At 36.8% G+C, this 20,606-nt stretch overlaps 1 protein-coding gene across 3 annotated transcripts in view; it reads left to right on the top strand.

The window, feature by feature from the left end:
• Nucleotides 1-15,367, top strand: part of LOC140239021 (uncharacterized) — a 33,034-nt gene extending 17,667 nt beyond the window's left edge. For all 3 annotated transcript variants that reach the window (XM_072318919.1, XM_072318918.1, XM_072318920.1), the window contains 4 exons: nt 5,328-5,411; nt 7,994-8,078; nt 8,805-9,005; nt 10,164-15,367. In XM_072318919.1, the coding sequence (XP_072175020.1) occupies nt 5,328-5,411; nt 7,994-8,078; nt 8,805-9,005; nt 10,164-11,578 (1,785 nt within the window). In that variant the 3' untranslated portion in view covers nt 11,579-15,367. The remainder of the gene's footprint in view (nt 1-5,327; nt 5,412-7,993; nt 8,079-8,804; nt 9,006-10,163) is intronic.
• The last annotated feature ends 5,239 nt before the right edge of the window (nt 15,368-20,606 follow it).

Raw genomic sequence — 20,606 nt, 5'->3', positions numbered from 1 at the left:
GACTACAGGCTGTGAGTTCTCAGTTTTTGTTTCATTTTTTTCTTCTGGTTCCTCATATCTCAAAGGGCAATCGACAAAAACAATATGGCCCATTTCCTTTCGCAGGAAAGAGTGCGCATCCCTTGGAAAATTGCCAAGATATTTTGATGCTGACAGTGAGAACAACATATCATTAACCTTCCACTTGAAAGAAAGAAAAAAAAACCCTAGCATATATATATTATATATATGATGCCAATATTTTTAGATGAAGAGAGAGAGAGAGAGAAAGAAAGAAAGAAAGAGAAGGAGAAAAAGGAGGAGAGGGATAATATGTAAGAAGTGATGTGAGAAAATGGGTATGAATAAATTCAGATTTGCACCTTCTTCCCTAAACGACGGTACTCACACTGTCTGCCAATTCCGGCTTTCCAGTTATTTTCTCATGTTTCTTTGGTAATTTAATTCTAAAACAGCATGAGGTTTTGCACTGCAATTCAGTTGCATTGTAAGTATCATCACAGAAGAATGATAGGGCCTAAGTGGTAAGATTTTTATGCCTCCGCCATGAAGTGGTGCCGGAGGCATTATGTTTTTATGCCTCCGCCACGAAGTGGTGCCGGAGGCATTATGTTTTCGGGTTGTCCGTCCGTCCGTCCGTCTGTCCGTCCTTCCGTCCGTCCGTCCGTCCGTCCGTCCGTCCGTCCGTCCGTCCGTCCTTCCGTCCGTCCGTAATGAATTTTGTGGACAAGGTAGCTATCAAAACCTGTTGAGGTATCCTAATGAAACTTGGCATGTATGTGTATTAGGGGGTGAAGTTGTGCCTATCAACTTTTGGGTGCACATGCTCAAGGTCAAAGGTCAAAAGGTCAAGGTCAAATACATAAAATTTCACTTTTTCCACCATATCTATTGAATGCCTGAAGATATTTTCTTGAAACTTAGTGTATACATGTATTACCCAATTAAGATTCTCTGGTGAAAGTTTGCGTCATGAGGTCAAAGGTCAAAGGTCAAAAGGTCAGGGTCAAATGCATGAAATTTCACTATTTTCGCCATATCTATTGAATGCCTGAAGATATTTTCTTGAAACTTAGTGTATACATGTATTACCCAATTAAGATTCTCTGGTGAAAGTTTGGGTCATGAGGTCAAAGGTCAAAAGGTCAAGTAAAAATATCAAAACTTCTTTTTTTTCTCCGTGCCTTGGAAAATTGTTCAAGGTATCTTCATGGAACATAGTATATACATGTACTGACTGGAAGTGATTATCTAGAGAATGTAGGGTTCATGGGGTCAAAGGTCAGGGGTCAAAGGTCAAGTGCAACACTTCAAAATTTTACTATTTCCCTCATATTTATGCAATGCCAGCAGGGTTATTATTTTTTTACACTTGGTGTATGCATGTGTAACCTAATAGAAATTCTCTGGAAAGCTTTTTTTTTTCTTCTTTTTTTGCCTCAAAGGTCAAAAGGTCAAAGATCAAGTGAAAGTGCTGAACTAACTTTTTCCTCCATATCTCGAAGTGGCTCAAGTTATCTTGAAACTTAGTACATATTATGCATGTTCTACCTGGAAGTGATTATCTTATGAATTTTAGGGTCAAAGGCCAGATGAAAATGGTAACAATTTACTATTCAATTCAGAAATTGCACTTTTTCTCCACACCTGTACCTTGAAAATTACTCAATGCCTAAATGTATGAATGGGTCAAAGTCAAGTTAAAGTCCTTAAATCCCTAGATACATGCTCTCCTATTCATCCAATTAAACCTAGGTCAAGGAAGGTGAACTTTCAACACATTTGTGACAAACTTGTCATTTCAATATTTTGCCAATTTTGTGAAAATGTAATCACACATTGTCCACATGTACTATCTAGACCTATTGGGAAAATCATGCATTATGGCGGAGGCATACCAGTCGCCAAAGCGACATTTCTAGTTGGGTTGTCCGTCCGTACGTCCGTCCGTCCGTCCGCTTTCGTTTACGCGATAACTTGAGTAATATTTGCTGGAATTTTACCAAACTTGGTCCAAGTATGAAGTATGATGGGGCAATTATTTGATTAGATTTTGGGTGAAATTGGCGAAAGGTCAAAGGTCAAGGTCAAATCATGAAATTGTATCCGTTTACGCGATAACTCAAGACTGGATGGAGCAAATTTCACCAAACTTTGTTGGAGGATGATGTATGATAGGACAATTACTTGATTAGTTTTTCAGTGAAATCGGACAGAGGTCAACGGTCAAACGGTATACATTGTATTATCAAACAGGCTACTCAGTTAACGAGAGCCTCGCAACCACACTCCTATCAGGTACCATATTCGAGAACTGAATCGCATCGCCATTCGTTCTTCCCAAGAACTGTAAGGAACTGGAATTCCCTGTCGTCAGACATTGTTTCTGCGCCATCTGTGGGATCATTTCGAAACCGTCTAACGGTTGATCACAGTGGCTAGTTGTTTTCGTCAAATTTTCTATGTGCTTGTAAATATCTGTAAATAAATTGTATTATAATGTAAATAGCACCAGTCTGCAAGAATCTTCAGGCTATTGAAGGAGGCATACTTAACCAAAAAAAGAAGAAGAAGATCAAGGTCAAATCCTAAAATTTATCTGTTTATGTGATAATGCAAAACTGGATGAAGCAGCTTTCACCAAACTTGGTCCAGGGATGATGTATGATGGGACAATTAGTTGAGTAGATTTTAGTGACATTGGCAAGAGGTCAAAGGTCAAGGTCAAATGCTACAAATGTTGCAATTTCCCCCATATCTATGCAATGCCCGAAGGTATTTTCTTGAAACTTGGTGTGGACATGTACTACTGCGTAAAGATTTTCCAGAGAGAGTTTCATGTCATAAGGTCAAAGGTCAAAAGGTTTTCTCGCAAATGGTTCAATGTATCTTCGTGTATGGAACTTGGTACATACGCATGTACTGTCTGGCAGGGATTATCTAGGGAATTTAGGGTCATGGGTCAATAGTCAGGGGTCAAAGGTCAAGGTCAACTCCTCAAAATTTTACTATTTCCCTCATATACTAGTATATGCAATGCTTGCATTATTAGTTTCAAAACTTAATACATGCATTACCTAATGGAGATTCTCCGGGAAATTTCTAGCCAGAAGGTCAAAGGTTAAGGGTCAAAGGCCAGGTTTCACAGCCCCCCCCCCCCCCCCCCAAGAAAAAAAAATAAATCTATTTTGTACCAGTACACTCTTTCTTCATACCTTGGAAATTACTCAATGCATAAACTTCCACAAAATTCCCCAAATATGTGTACCTGCACTCTTAGAAAATTAAGCAAACCCAGTTCAAGACATTTCTGACAAACATGTCATTTCAATATTTTGCCAGTAATGTGAAACTGTCATGGATCACACATTGTGAAGACATTGTACTATACGCCTATTGGGAGGATCATGCATTATGGCGGAGGCATCAGTCGCCATAGCGACATTTCTAGTTTGAGTATCTGATAAAATGCTGTATATAGTCCCATGCATGCAGGCCTATCTGAAATTTAATCTTACACAGATCAAGCATCTGGTAAAAATTGCTTGAATTTTAAGGGTATTAAAGACCACAAGAAGCCAATTCTTCATGTACAACGTACATCAATATAGTTCAGATAAGTATCTTTAGAGGTAGATATGGCCAAAGTAGCTAAAGCTCAAGTGCAATTAAAAAAGGACAATTCCAGCTGATATTCAGACTTTTTCATTTGAACAACTATAAATAGGGTATACTGGGTACAGAGGTTAAGAATTAATTTCAGTTGGGATGAGGATTTAAATGAGGAGGTTTTCAACAACTTTAACAAATCACAATGAACAAGGATGCTTCACCTTAAGAATTCATGAGTGGGGGCTCAAGGAATCACAACAGAAGAAAGCATGCATAAATTTTACACAAGTGACCACGTTAAGCAAGTGTTATTGTAATAGAAGTACATTGGTACATTTTTAAAATATGTGAACCTCCTGCTCATGCATTCTTATGACGAGCCCCCACTCATGCATTCTTATGACGAGCCCCCACTCATGTATTCTGGTTAAACTACTATGCCATCATCCTTGTTCAGTGTAATCTATTTTGGGCTTCTCACAAATCTAAACATGGACCTGTTGGTTTATGTACTGCATGATGTGAAACTAGGTTTATGTACTGCATGATGTGAAACTAGGTTTATGTACGGCATGATGTGAAACTAGGTTTATGTACTGCATGATGTGAAACAATGAAAATCGCCTTTACTTCCATTTTAATGATGCATTAGATGGAAACCAAATCATAACAATCTTCGTAAATAATGTTTATGATACCCATTTATCAAGTGGAAACAAAGCTGCTGCTTTACGTCTAGTACTTGCTTTCAATATAGTTATGTGCTCTACAATAAGTCTTTTTCCTCACTTTGCTCATCCTTTCACTGCCAACATTTTCTTCATTTTTGGTTTGTTTGCTTGTTTTTTGATTTTTTGTTTTGTTTGTTTGTTTGTTTTGTTTTATTTTATTTTATTTTATTTTATTTTCTTTTTTTTTTTTTTTTTTTTGGGGGGGGGGGTTTGTTTTTGCCTGAAGTATATGATAACTATAGCATGTAATGTAACTCTGGATCCGGCTTTAGGAAGACATTGTGTAAATGTCAGCAGAGAAGCAAGCAATTGAATGGGATATGACATAGTTGAAAATGTTAAGAGGACACAAATCGTCTTCCTGAGGTCGTGTGTCTCCTAAATAAAGTAATTATGACCAAATAATGTCTTTCTAAAGATGAATCCATAGTTATATATGGGGGTATAGGGAAGCCAGCACGTGGTTCCATGGGCATGGTCAGTGTGGTATTTAAGTGTGTGCCTACCAGCTCCATTTAAAAATTCAATCTCCAAGATGATTGAAATGACATAGTTGACTCCACACTCTTAGAGTGAGATTCAAATTTTCTACTTTCAGTTTCAGAAGAATATGAATAGGTTAGTAATCTCTACATTCTTGCAACTGGATTATTGATCTAGCTGCTCTTTATAGGAAGTGGCAACACTGTCCTTCGTGCCACTTGATATTTGTTGCAAAATTTTCATTAACAATGGAAGTGAAACCAGTCTCCACATTTTTATAGACTTGGTAACACTCAACACCTTGGTAACTCTCAAAGCCGTAACGCCTAATTGTATTTCAAGTCCAGCATCCCCTATAGCTGTTTGTCTTGAACAAAGCTGACAATATGGCTTGATACCCTTGACCGATCGTGATCGGTTCCAAGATTGTTTGCCAGTTGTATACGATGCTCCTGTTTCCTTTGATAAGTCTTCTTTTTGAATGCCTTCCTTCATGTGCAGATGACAATTAAAGGCCACAACTACTCTCAGAAGATACTGGAGGCTAAAGCAGTGGCAGATGAGGCTCTGAAAATGCCAATAGAGGTAATGATTGATATGTGACTAAACATAGAGCAAAATTAAATTTCTAATAGATGGTATAGTTAGAAACATAGATCGTGGCTTAAAGCTGCACTGCTGTATTTTCTGTGATGACACTTTGGGAAATGTCACTTCATGGTACTGTCACCTGTAGATGTCTAAAAGTAATATTCATTATTGCTCTCCCACACACACAAAAGAAAAAGCGGGTGAGAGATACGAGATTAATCCTCCAGTTAGCCATGACATTGCAATATACGGTACCTGCTGAATTCTACAAGTGTTGAGAAATCTATGTTTTAGATTTGTCATTACTCACCAAATACAAAATGTTGCAAGTTTTTCTCTAGTATTCCATTTAAACATATTAGTGACAGCTTTCAGTTGGAAGATGAATGTAAATTTCTTTGTTTTATGAAATAGTGTCCAATTATGGAATATGATAAACCAAGCATTATAATTGTTCATGATTTCATACACAAAACTTTTGATTGTTCATGATTGTTTATGATTCCAGTAACTTATAACATTAGTGTAAACCTGCTGGTCCCACTGGATTTACGGTGATATGGACCAAATATTGTTATTGTTGATACACACAATAAATATCCGGGGGTGCAGAATAATTGAATCAAATGAAAAATTAATGTGAATAACAACATATTTTGACAAGGGTGGCTGGGCTTGGCTTAGGGCTGTAGGTGGAATCTTTTGATAAAGAAAACAAAAATGATGAATTCTAAACAAGGTTTATGCAGATATCTGGTAAAAAAAAAAGACATCCCATCTAACCTATGAAAACACTGTGCCTTTGAAATATTACAGTGATATTGCCCTGTTTAACCATTTTCCTATTTGTCCTAGTCATGAAAAAAAAAAAGAAAAAAAAGAATAGCAAGTGTTCTCAATGATATCCGGAACATATTCCAGTACAGTTGAACCTCTCTTATCCGGCCTCCCTTTATCCGGATCTCTCTATTATACGGACGCAATCTCGCCGTGATTTTTTTAAAAATAATTACGGGAGGAAAGGGGGATTCCCAACTCCTTGACAACTCCTACCCAAACACACATGAATTACATATTACTTCCAACATGATTAACATACATTTCATCAAATTTCCTTCCAAATTGCTTACCTCCAGACATTTCAACATCCCCAAACATCCCCAAATGTAACAATGAAAAGGTTGCAGTATACACATTACTACATGTGGTACAGTGCACTCCCGTTACAACGAACACGGTTATAACGAAATTTCGTTATAACGAAGTAAATCTTCTGGTCCCAAAATTATCACCATTAAAGTCTATGGTACAAAATTCGCTTATAACGAACACGGTTATAGCGAAATTTCCGTTATAGCGAAATGCGAATTGCTTTCGAAAGTACATAGCGGAACAAGCATTTATAGCGTCTCTGCATGGGTGAACGCTTCACACCACTGTGTGTTCGCTCCTTGTGTCACACACAGTTTCTGAGGGGAACTTGCGTTTATTATTGTAATACAGTTATCCCATCACATTTCACATAGCTTTGCAGTGTATGATGAGTATTCAGCAAACATAATATATGTGGTTCCTTGTTTTCGTTATATATTGTATTTGTTCGGTTATAACGAAATTTCGTTGTAACGAAAGAAAACTGCCGGTCCCGAGCATTTCGTTATAACGGGAGTGCACTGTACTACAATGGGCTACATCAGTACATGTGTATGTATATGTACATGTATAAAGCATTGAGTCTCCCGTATCCGGCCAAATCCCTTATACGGATGAGCCCCGGTCCCGACTTGTCCGGATACGAGAGGTTCAACTGTATATTGTTATTTCAGGGACTATTCAACTAAATAGATGATTATTTCAAGAAAAAATAATTGTGAAAGGTCAGCAGTTGAGGTCTCTGTACCTTTGCCAATGAAAAGCTGATATTCCAAGTCATAATTTTAGCTTGGAATGTGTAATTATGTTGTTAAGTGACTGGACAATATTTGATGCAAATTAATCAACTATCATTCACAGGAATGATAATAGGTTGAAGGCCAGGTCAAAGGACAACCAGCTGAGCTTTGGTAAAAAGTTTCATTATCAAGGCATAACTTTAGCTAGGGATATGAGTTGTTATATATGATAGGGATGAGAATAGATAGACATTCAGTTGCTTGGCCTGACAGGAGCGAAAGATCAAAGGTCAAGGACCAAGGTCGCACCAAAATTGTGAAGCTAAGATGTCAATTTCTGTCTCAAAGTGCAGTAGGTTTTTATTCAATTATGTTTTCACATTTGGTGTAATGGATGTCTAAATTGGAAAGTTTCCTTTGAGCAGATGGATTGAGGGTCAATCCTTGGTTGTGGTCAATTTCATTGAACTTAATTTGTCAAAATTTCAATGAAAGACCATCATGAATGTACCTATGCAGACAGAGTGTGTGAGACTCTCAGTTGAGTGCAGCAGTCTTATCCCTCTTATTGCTTATGACTCTGGAAGTGATGTGTTGAGATAATAGCATATATAACCTCTATTCCACTCAGCTGAAGCAGGGTATCCAGCTGTCTCATTCTATTTTCTTTGCATGTCTGTGTAGGAGAGAATCAAGAACTTTGGATTTGGAGCTACTTTCAGAGGCCACTGGGGCGAGTATGACACCAGTGATGGTAGCCAAGAGCAGGGTAATTTTTCCTGTTGTTTTTGTTCTTGTGAGGTATGGCAACTAAAACAATATGAGCAGCCAGCAAAAAATGCATATTTATGCTCCTGTGTCTCCTGTCTGTACCTGCAAGTAGAAATAATGATTTGCAGAACTGATATTTTTGAGAATTTGATTGTTAGTTTCGTTTCACGGTGACAGTGCTGTCATTATTGTGAATTTTAGGTGTAAGAAGAATTAGTCCCACATGTGCAACTTTTTAAATGAAATCAATATTATGCACTGTAACAGAATTATTGTTGGTCTTGAGTATTTTCTGAACAGGACAGTAACAAAAATTTATGATTATTGTTTTATCTTTACAAGTTTTTTGAGCGCTAATGTATACCAAATGTAATTGACCTACAGCTTGGTAACCAGTAATATAAGTGCAGAAAGGATTACCTCACCAACATGATACCTCTGATATCAGTGAGTGGGGTCACAGTCTCCGTATGAATGAGGTATTGGAAAAAAGACTTTGTGTATTTTGCGATTGTGAAGTACAGGATGTGATGTGTGTTGTAAAGAGCTGACAAGCAACAAAGACTGTATTGAGAATACCTGTGCTCAAAGACCACATCTAGAAAAAGACTATCTATATTATTAAAAAAGAATGCAACTTCTGTTTTTGTCAGTATAACTTCATTGGAAGGTTTGACTTCATTCTAATTTTGCTTGGCATAATGATTGCATCTTTCTCGCACAGCACCAAGGAAAGTGAAAATTCAGAGGCCAAAGGAACATGGCCCTGTCACCAAGAAAAAGCTGCAAGAAGAATCCATGCTGAGTCACACTGAGATGGAGGAAATACTAGATGAAGCTGAGGCGATGCTTGGGGCCGTACAAGACTTTGTCACCGAAGCTGAGGATGAAGTCCAAGGCAAACTTCTGGAAGAAATGCAAGCAGGTATGGAGACATTCAATGGGTGGGGGGTTAGGATTTCTACACTTTTTAGTATTTAAGTACATGCATGGTCTGCCTGTCACTGTTGCAAATTTTGTCTTTCAAATTACTTCATCATTCTAAAATGTTTGACTTGGATATTGCACACATGCCACCTATATACCTAAATGTAAATGTGTAAGACATGTTTTGTCAATGTCAGGCAATGCATGGCCATTATCATGGCATTTTTTTTAAAAATTAAAACCGTGTAAGAATGTTGTAGAATGTTGCAAATATACAAACTGCATCTTTTGTCTATTTCGAGCAGCACATGCTGCCATGACAGCAACTTTTTTTTTTAAACAAAAAAAGACAAGAAAAAAAAAAAAAAGAAGAAATACTGTATATAAAAACTGTGGATGTGGATTCTTTAGTCTTTACTTATTTTTTTTTTTGTTAAAGCAAAGGGCATAAAAAGAAAAATATATGGGCGAGGAGGCACATGCGCCCCTTTTAAGTTTGTAAAGGCGCCTCCCTTGTACAGAATTCTTGAATCAGCGCCTGCAATAAGAAGAAACTGGCAAAACAAACTGGCACAAAAATCTTGTGGATTAAAGAATCTCTTTAGTTTTGAAGGTACTGATTTAAAGTTTTGAGTTATTTCAAAGTTTTTGACTTGAAATTTGGCAAAATGTGACTCCAATAAGATGGACATGTGGAAAATCAAGTGTTAATGATGCAATAAAAACAAAATGACACAGAAATCTTGTGAATTTAATAACCTACTAGTCTTTAGAGTGGAGGTTTTAATTTTAAATTTGGCACTTGTGACTGCCATATCAGGCTAACATGCCAGACATTGTTACTTCTGTTTTCATCAAATTAAAAAAAAATGCATGATATTGTGCCCTTAAGCTTAATCCAGATATAGATAGTCATGATATTCTGTAACAAAACGTTTCATCTTCCAATCCTCCCAACAGCATGTGAAAGGAAAAACGTAAGAAACAGGAAAGAAAGTGTCATTGTGTGCGTGCATGCATGCAGGAGGAATGAAATTGTTTCGTGCATTTTATACAATTGAGATGTCCACATTCCTAGGTTTGATCTCTGGGTGTTTTGCTCTTCAGTAATTTTGTGATCACTCTTTTCTTCTTTTCAACTATATTTCTGCACCAGACTTAAGAAAGTCGCCAGAGAAAAAGAGGATCATTCAGATAGAAGACAAAGATCTGCCTCCTCGAAAGAAGAAACGGGGACGACCCAAGAAAGAGGAGACAGCAGGAGGTGATTCATCATCAAGAAAGCTGACCAAGGATTCCAAAGAATCTGCCAAGGCTATAAAAGAGCAGAGGAAACAAGAAGTACTGCAGAAGAAAATGGAAATAAAGAAGGCTAAAGAAGAGTTGAAGGCTTTAAAAGCCACAGAAAAGAAAGAGAAGAAAGAAAGAAAACTGAAAGAAAGAAGGGATAAAAAGGAAAAAGAGCATCAGGAAAGAAAAAATCAAAGGAAGAAAGGAAAACTCGAGGAGAAGACCCGCAAAGAAGAGGAAAAAAAGCTGAAACCTGATGCTAAGGACAACCAGAGTCATGTTGATGATGAAATATTACTCCGTCAACAGAAACGCCAGCAAAAAAGAGAATTGAAGAAACTCAAAAAGGAACTGAAAAAGAAGAAAAAAGACGAAAAAGAACGAAAAGAACACAAGATTTGCTCTGGTGGCAACCCCAGCAAGAAAGAGGGTAAGAAACCTCAAGCTGGTACTGGAGGAGGAAAGATGAAACCAAATTTTCAGAACCGAAAGAAGGCGTTTTCTGCTCCAGTGCAAAGACCGCCTGAGCACAGAAAAAGTACACCAGGTGAAGAATCATCGGTCATTGAAGAAATGAGAGCACTCATCATAGAGATTGTTCGAGACAAAGATGAAGTACCAACATGTGAAGAACTACTTCACTCTTCCGCCACTCCAACTCCATTGGATTCTGATGGTGATGCTGTAAAGAGTGCAGCCCTGGGACAACCAGTGAAGAAATCTGCAAAGCCAAAGTTCAGTGTTAAAACTAAAGATGGACATATGTTGGGAGAGCCAAGGGTTGCATTGAACTCCCCACAGTCCATCCCACTTGACCAGAAGAAAGCTGAGAATTTTCAGGAGTCAAATGAGCGTCAGTCAATCGACTCTGGAGAAATCCTAGAGGTCAGTGGTATTCTGGGTGAGGGGAAAGCCAATGTACAGGAAAATGATGTCAACAGAGATAGCCATACCACTGATACTGATGCATTCCCACTGTCACAAATGACAGGCAACCAGCTGGAACCACTTTTAAACGTTCTTCCCTGTACAGGTAACCAACCAAAGAATCTTACCAAGGATGAGAATGAATGTCGTTTTCAGGACAAGCTTCCCATGGATTCCTCCACTGCAGACATTGTCTTGAAAAAGAATGAAGAATTAGAGATCCAAGAGTTTAGTCCAGATCCTATGGAATTGCCAGAGCCAGATGAACCTCAACGAGTGCCTGGGCCAGTTCTGATCTCCACTTCTGTTGATAGTATGGGTGAAGACTCGGACCCATTTGAATTTGAAGAATAAAACCCCAAGAGTTGATAATTACAGTCACCACACACCACCGTTCACTCGAAGCGTGAGAAAAGAAGAAGAGAAGAACACATAATGTCCCTCTAAAAAGAATTAATGCTGTACTCGGTGAGTGCTTATATTGTAACTCATTGTAAATATGTAATAAAAAGAATGTAAGAATGACATGGTAAAGGTGGCCTTGAAGTTTGCTCCATCACACCTGTAGGACTTCGATCACAGTTTTATTTCGTTTTGGGTTTTTTTTTTTCTCTTTTGTGAAATGCAGCTTTACCTTGCCTTTGATATTCACTGCTTGCAACTCCCGTCATTCTTCTGACATACTGGTAAGGTAATATCAATAATTCAAATCGTCCACCTTTCAGTCAATGTAGTGGACAACAAGGGGAATAGAATTAAGATAGAAATAGAGTATACATAACATGTAGTTACTGTATTTCAACTACTAGTACTCAGTACCTGTATCTACCTAATTTCATTTTGTTATATGTGAAGGGAAAGTTGGACCCGTGTCAACAGGACGCTGTAAATGAATTATTAACTTTGTTGGAATGTGAAAAAAAACTACAGGATTAGCTAGTGCCTCAACTTATACTCTACATATGAAATTGTATTTGAACAGCTGAATTTAAGTTGTTTTTCTTGCTGTGTTTTAAGTACAATTTATTTCATATTAAGTTTTTATTAAATGATACAGTAATGTAGTACTCTGCCAGTATTGTAACTGTTCTGAATTTAAGAAGAAAAATATCTCCATTAAAGTACAAAACTTGAGTTCATGAAATGATTTTACCTATATATATACTACATACCAAGTGTTCCAAATTGTTTTTAGTAAAAAAAAAGTGTTTGTTGTGGTTTGTACATAACTAGATTAAATTATTGTATTTACACTTCGTTCTGTTTCAGATTTAGAGTAAGAATTTGCTGACATAGAATAAATATACTTTTTTTTTTCAACTAAGCAAGTGATTTTCATAAGACAGTCTATGAAAATCACAGAATGTTTATACCGTCGATATTAATGATCCAAGTATTCAAAATTTATACATATGTTAGCTACATGTGAAGACGAAAGTTATAAATGCCATGAAATATGCCAGCATGAATGACTGTATCTAATGATCATAAGATAACTGCTCTATTAATATTGCTGTATAGAAAAATTGGTAAAGTTGAGTATTTGTATTGTTTTAGATCCTTATTTTCTTGTGAAACATCTCGGATGAAGTTGACTGCCCATGGATAGAAATTGTTATTGTTGTAATATCCGTACTGTAATGGGTATTCAATACGCTGTTGTTAAGCGTTCTCAGGTTTATCTTTACAAAAGATTGCCATTTTGTGATTAAACTGCCACAGACCCCGACAGACAACTTTTTACATCGTAATTGCCTTTCCAAAATGACTGATGTTAGCATAATTATAATTGCTTCGCGTTTCATTTATTGTCAATGATTGTATGATCAATGAAATTTCTAGCAAAAAGTCTGCAAATGGCTTTGTTTCTTTTGAACACGGCCGCGCAAACCTTTTATTTTGTGTTAAGTCTGTTAGCGTGTAAAGATAATTTCCTCTAAAGAAAATTGATTCTGTCGGTCTGTGAAGATAATTTTCTGTGATGAAAAATTGAAAATGCAGACACATTTGTACGATTAAAAAAAAAACAACACACACACACAAATCAGACATGATGCCTTCGACCCCGATGGAATGACGAAGTCATGCATTGATTTTTTCAAATGCCGCCGATCTTCGACCATTTCAGAAATACACACATCACCTAGCGGACACATTTACCGGATGACCACTGTTGACTGATTTTCAGGCCTATTTTGTAAGAACATTTTGAGATGTGTCAATCCACTTGAGGATACAAGTTTGATGTTTCGTTAGGTGTTAACGCTTTAAGGGATGACCACTGTCACATGGTTTTCAGGCCTGTTCCGTATGGATATTGTGGAATGGGTCCATCTGTTTAAAGAATATAAGTACAATATGTTATGTATTCTGCAACATTAACTAAAGGAGTTTTGTCTATTGACGACATATTTTGATGTACATAGTGTTTGTAGTATATCTGCAAAGAGAGACAAAGAGTAAAAATATATTATATGTATTTTTTAGATAAAGTTTATTTGTCTTGCATAATAACTTCAAGGTCAAGAAGCAGAATTTGATATGACGAACAGAAGTTGGTTGCGCGCATGGACCACCAGTTTTCCTTTCAAGTGATGACAACTCAGTTGCAGCTGCATCGTTCCATTCATTCATGTCAAAGTTTGTAGTTGATTAAATGTGACAATTGATTAATGCTAAGATATGACAATCGATTAGTGCCAAAATTGAAACCGATGCACACTGCTCCCTTAAATGCAAGTAGGGCCTAAGTATTGTGAGGCAAAGTGGTTGAAACCTATTAGCAGGAAGTTTGCAATTGCTATTGTAACTTTGTGTTGCTGGAATAATTTTAAATGGAAATGGCAGGTTTTAGTTTACACGAAGTGAACTTTATGAAGAGGAAAAAAAAGAAGAAGATGAAATCAGACGGAGGAAAAGCCTGTATAGCAGGGGTGATCGGTGTAATGAGGATAGCGATTTTCCCTTGACTGAGGCGCCGTTCCGTTGAGATGTTGTGAAAAGAAAAGTTTGAATAGAAAGTGCACCAAAAGAATGCTACACAAGTCAATACACTGTACAGGTGTAGAGGTTGGTTTTAAAAGAACATTGTCAGAAAAGCATCTCCCCCCCCCCCCCCCCCCAAGAAGTTTCCCTCATATAGGAGAGTGCTGGCAAAATACAGATATCACGATATTTCCCTATGAATTTTTGAAGCATAGATTTAAAAGATTTCTTATTTCGGTTCGTAAATGCCCTAAGTGTCGTGCCTTCAATTGAGCCAACTTGCTCACCGTTATCTTGTTTACAGGATTTAGGATTGCTTTACAGATAAGACAAATCATTACTATATTTGTTTACAGCTGCACAATCGTATCAGTCTTTCTAGTCACCCTTCTGTTGACACCGTACACAAACGCGAAATGCATTCCGAAGTCGTGATCTCCTTCTTGGCAGCCCGCTCGACAGTCATTGACAGTGATTGATGTATACAAGGCAGTATGTCACACAATTTTATGGTTATTTCAAAACGTTCTGGTTGTATTTATACGTATTATTACATGGGTCTGTACTGATTTTTCTAATACATCGTATGGACGAAATAAAGTGGCTAATGAGGTACGATATTAGATACCTGTACTATACCTTCAAAGTAAAAAAATGTGATCTAACTATTGAGAGACTGCATCCGTCAGTCTCTCTAGTCCACGCTTACAAGCAATATGTAAAGCATGTGCATCAAAAAAAAAAAAAATGAAATGTAGGCCTATCGCTTATCACACTTTTTGTACCAAATTTAAAAGTTATGAAACCAGTGATTACGCATTTAAAGATAGGAGAGAAAATTCGAAAATCTCGATTTTTTTTTGTTTGTTATCTTTCTCAGTTCACGGGTCTGGCGTACAATCACTATATGCATTTACATAAATGTACTGTATTACAAATCATATAAGGTCTCCCCTCCCCTTTTCTGTCCATATTTTTAAACTTTTGTGTTCTCGAGTAGTATGATTATTATGGCCTGCAATTCAGTTGTGTTTAGCCCAGAAGGGGTTGTTACCTAAAGTACATTTTCTAAAAATGTATATGTTTTCCTGGTTTCTTCTTCATTGCTGTTTTCTTTATACATAGCAGTAGCATGTTAATAAATGAATCTTCAGTGAATGACACGTGATGTACATGAATAGTTATTCCAAGCGGTTATTACAGTCCGTTATTCCGAAGGTTCGTAAATAAGAAGTTGCCTTGGCGACGTGCGCATATATATGTGTATGTATAACACACACACACACACACACACACACACACACACATATATATATATATATATATATATATATATATATATGAAATACTGGATTATGTAATATATGTATATTACACACACGCACACAATACAGTCAAACTTGCGTAAGTGCTAGACTGTCAATGTTTATTCTGTCAAAAGCGAAATCATGCAGGCCTACTTAACTTCTTATGATTTTTAGGTTTCAGTTTCATGCTTTGTTTTGTTGTAGTTCTGAAGTTCAGAGCAATGAATATCAATATGTCATCAAAACATGTCATTTACTGCACTATTTTCCCTGAAATGATCTACCGATTTCAACGTATTCAGATGAAATTTCTGAACATTTCGAATCAGCCCTATTTCTCACAATCAACGAAAATTACATTTTGGGAATAATGCTATCTGTTGAACCCAGTAAGTCTTGGGGTCACGATAGATAAGTGTAAATTTGCTCTTTTTTTTTTTCTTTCTTTTTTAATTTTCTTTCTGTTGCATATTTTCAATTTCTCAGTTATCTCGGGAACATTTTACAGACGCCATGAAAATTGGCAAAGCACAGAGTAATTTCAGTGTGAAAAAGTTGAACCTGCTGAAGTAAAATACTTTATACCTTACAAGCTAAAATCATTAAAAAATTTAGTTTATAGTCGCTTTACAAATTTCTTGTAGATATCAACAACCTCAACTCGAACCAATTTTTAGTTTCAGGAAGGGCTATATCTCTGCCGAGTATGCCATAATATAGCAATATGAAATCAACAATCTGTCTAATAAAGAACATAATCATTGGACTTTTAATTTGTAGGAAAAGCTTTGGATACAATCAAATTCTAGTCTACAAATTGTCAGAATTAGGCATAAGATATATCGCCCTTCATTGGTTTAAAAAAAAAAATCTTCTGATCCTACTTTTTCTTTACGCTCCGATAATAAATTTGTATTCCCGGGGGATCTATTCTTGGACCCATCTTTTTTTCTTTCTTTCTGGTATATATATATATATATATATATATATATATATATATATATATATATATACATATATATTATGAATGATATATTATCATAAATGATATACATGGGCGGTGAGTTGGCTCAGTCGGTAGCGCGTCTGCCTCACGATCACGCGGCCCGGGTTCGAACCCGAGTCTGGACTGAGCAATGTTGCGTGTAAACATACCGTCCCCTCTAGCAAGAGGCAAAACACTCTGTCCCTCGGATAGGACATAAAATGGAGGTCCCGTGTATGAGAGGGTCACAGCTCATGCACGTAAAAGATCCCGCTTCATTCATTCATCGAAAAGAGCAGGGTGTCTAACCCGGTGAAGTGGTCTCACCCCACATCCAACTGGACCCCATGGAAGACCAGCTTAGTGTAGCTGAATATGGGCTATCCAGCCATCTTCACAGATGGAAAATGAACAACAACAACAACAACAACAACAACAACAACAACAACAACAACAACAACAACAACAACAGATTGTGTATTTCAGTCATCACATCTCAATTACATCTAATTCACCGAAACTCGAAATTATTGTATGTATTTAATTCACATAATGCATAAACACTCTTACTGACACTGAATACAGAACTGGTAGAGATTCTCTGGATGTAGATGAGGCCCGTTTTATGCACTCTAGACATGCTAGACGCTTGGTCTCGAACCATTCACAAAATGAATACATGTATTTCCATTGACATGCAGTGTACCTATTAAAGAAAAAAAAATACAATTTTTAAGCGTATGTATCTTTGACTCAATCCCGACTTGGAACGCACGTGTTGACGAAAATGTGTGCCTCAATTTCAAAAGCGGTTGGTATTCCTTGGAAGTTGAAACCTATTTTGACTAAAAAAGTTTCTTTTCAATAATGGAGCATTCTTTAAAGAAGTTAAAGGGATAGTATAGTTTTGGAGGAGGTGGGGAATGCAGACTTTAATGATTAGAAACCATGTTAATATTAAAGAGCACACAATACTATGAGGAATTCAGAGTTTATTTGATGAAAATCGGCTTTGAAATAGCTTAGATGATATTTTTATTCAAAAACAAAGTAAAACTAAGTGGATCCTTATTAGAAGTGCGTCCCACGTTTTATTAAGACCTCTTTGTTTTTGAATATCTCGGCCATTTCAAAACCAATTTTCATCAATGAAACTGAATTCCTCTGAGAATTGTACAGTACATGCTATTTCATATTACATTAGAGATTTTTCGTTATCATTCTCAGAAAAAAGCACCATCTTAACTATGATATTGCAATATGATTGTACTCTCTCTAAAAAAAAAAGAAAAAATATTAAGCGAAAATATTCACTCTTAAAGAAGTGAATAAAAAAAAAGAGTGAATTTTGAGTGAAATTGGTGTGAATTTTGAGTGAAAACGTTCATTTTCAATCATTTTGGAGTGACCTCGGGGATCACTCGAAGATTTTGGAGTGATCCCTGAGGTCACTCTAAAACGAGTGAAAATGAACAATTTCACTCGAAATTCACTCAAAATTTACTCAAAATTCACTCTTTTCTTGTATTCACTTCTTTAAGAGTGAATATTTTAGTCGATTTTTTTTAGAGAGTATGGGGTAACTATAACAAATCTCAAATTCATTATTTCATTTATAGTAAAAAACAAACAAACAAACTCGATCCTAATTTGTACAAATTCTGCTTAAAAGTTCAATAAAGCTTGAAATGGTGATAATGATAATGATAATGAAAGGACATTTATATTGCGCAGCTACTATAATAATATACTCTACTGCGCATTACAAAATGACATGCATACAAGAAATTCAAACAGAAAATACACTACTTCAAGAGATGACTTTTTAACCTGGCCTTAAACTCATTAATTGTGACTGCTTGTCTGACAAACAAAGGGAGATTATTCCATAATTTTGGTGCAGCGTACAAAAATGCCCTGTCACCAAGAGTAACTTTTGATTTCCCCGATGGATATTTCAATAATGTTTGATCCCGTGAACTCCGAAGATGATAAAATGTTTGAAGTGATGTTTTTAACTCTACAAGTTCCTGTATGTACACTGGTGCTGTACCATGAATAGCTCTATATACAATAAGCAGAGTTTTAAATATGATTCTCTGCTTTACAGGCAGTCAATGTAATGCACGTAGCAATGGACGACATTATGGACATTATGGACGACATGATGGAGGAAATTGATGAATCTTCTGTAAATCCAAATTCAAATGAAATGCAAGAAGAAGCAATATAAAAAATGCTTGAAATTTGGATTGATTTTTCAAATTAGGAACATTGTAAATGATTTGGTTCTTGAATTTGGCTCACGAATTCTTTGATTTTTTTAATTAAAAGAAATAAAAAAAATACGTCAATTTAATAATCTTTGTGCCATTCTTTGTGCCATTTGAAGTTCAAGTTGACAGGAAATTCCTATTTTCGTCATCTAGTTTGATTTTGTTTGACTTTTGGTTATGAAGAGAAGGAAAACTTATTTTTGCTACTTCAGTCATGCCTACTATCATCTTGAAGAACATCTGCAAATGAAAGGCAACATGTAAATTTCTGCAATATTTAAGCCCCCGTTCCACTATCACGATTTGGACCCCGATCTGTCCCGATCTGTCCCGATCATTTTTCAAATTTTGTTCTATATCACAAATATCCCGTGTATATGCAATGTAAATAAATTTCTTTGTTCATTTTGATGGAGGTGAAAATAAAGTTGAAAGTTGAAAAGTTGATCTAGCAGATCGGGAGAGAGCGGCAAAAGCGTACAGGGATCGAAAGCATCGTAGCAGCAGCGTGTGGAGGTCGGGGTCGGAGCGGGTAGTTTTTCAGATCGGGAAGAAATTTTGAACCGGTTCAAAATTTCTTCCCGATCTCCCCGATCAAAATTGACATATTTTTAATCGTACGGCAAGCGGGGAGAGCGTAGTGACAGCGTAAACGCAGCGGGGAGAGCGTAATGACGGCGTAAACGCAGCGGGATGAGCGTAACAAGGTCTTTCTGAGCGTATAGTAACATCGGCACAAGAACGGGAAGTAATTTTAGCTGTAATTTTCGAAGAAGAAGAAGAGATGAAGGAAAAGAAGAGAAGAAAGCAGCAAAGCAGCTACCCAAAAGGCGAAGAAAGAGAGACTGCACGTGATGCTGAAAGAGGAGGAAGAAGAGGACATAGTGGAATTCTGAAGAATATGAAATCATCTACAACTGGAGGAAGACGGACTATAAAAGCAAGGACATCAAGAAAAATCCTTTGAAAAATCAGCACGTCTTTGTTTATACAATGCATTGCTGCAAAAGAACCGTAAGTTGAGGAGGCTCTTCAAGTTCAAGTTCAAGTTGATTTATTTCACTTCCAACAAACAATTAATAAAAAATACAAAGAAACGCTCATATACACCGACGTCATGAAATCAGTACCACAATGCGATGAACAGAATAACATTGTAAAAGAGATACAGGCAAATTATCAACAGAGATACAAATAACAGTTACGTCACTGTGGTAAATGCATACAAAATATTGCTGGAAATGGAGGGGACTGCTAGAAAGCAGAGCTTGTAGTATTAGAATGTAGTCCCCTCATAGAGAAAAATATATAATTGCAAAAAACAGCAACAACAAATTTCCCTAAGCGGTAGCAAAAAAAAAAAAAAAAAAGACAGACAGAGTAATACACACATACATGCACACATACGGACGCACATTAACAAACACATGGCGGCTCTCTTGTAAGGAAAAAATTGATGAGAGGATAGAAAGATACAGTAGTGAAGAAGGTAGTAAGTCCGAGGTGGACAAGGGGGGGGGGGGAGAGGAGAGGGAAATGGTGGGTCATAACCAGGGCACTGGAGGCACAGAAGCACGGGCTCGCTGATGAAGAAAGAGTAGTGAGAATAACGAAGCAACAACAACTTTGAAAATCAAATGTAAAAAAAGAAGAATGAATCTTCGAGGTCCACAGTATATTTCTTCGGTTCTGCATGCTAATAAGTTGACTGACTGCTGACCCACAGTCGAATCGGGGTACATCGGGGCACATCGGGCACTTTTCAGCTCTCTGAGCGGGGTAACAGCGTGATAAGATCGTATAGATCGTTCAGAGCGTAGATACAGCGT

Source organism: Diadema setosum, chromosome 15, assembly GCF_964275005.1.
Source record: "Diadema setosum chromosome 15, eeDiaSeto1, whole genome shotgun sequence".
NCBI classification, from domain to species: Eukaryota; Metazoa; Echinodermata; class Echinoidea; order Diadematoida; family Diadematidae; genus Diadema; species Diadema setosum.
The sequence above is the reverse complement of the archived record's forward strand: the minus strand, read 5'-3'. Positions and strand labels throughout refer to the sequence as shown.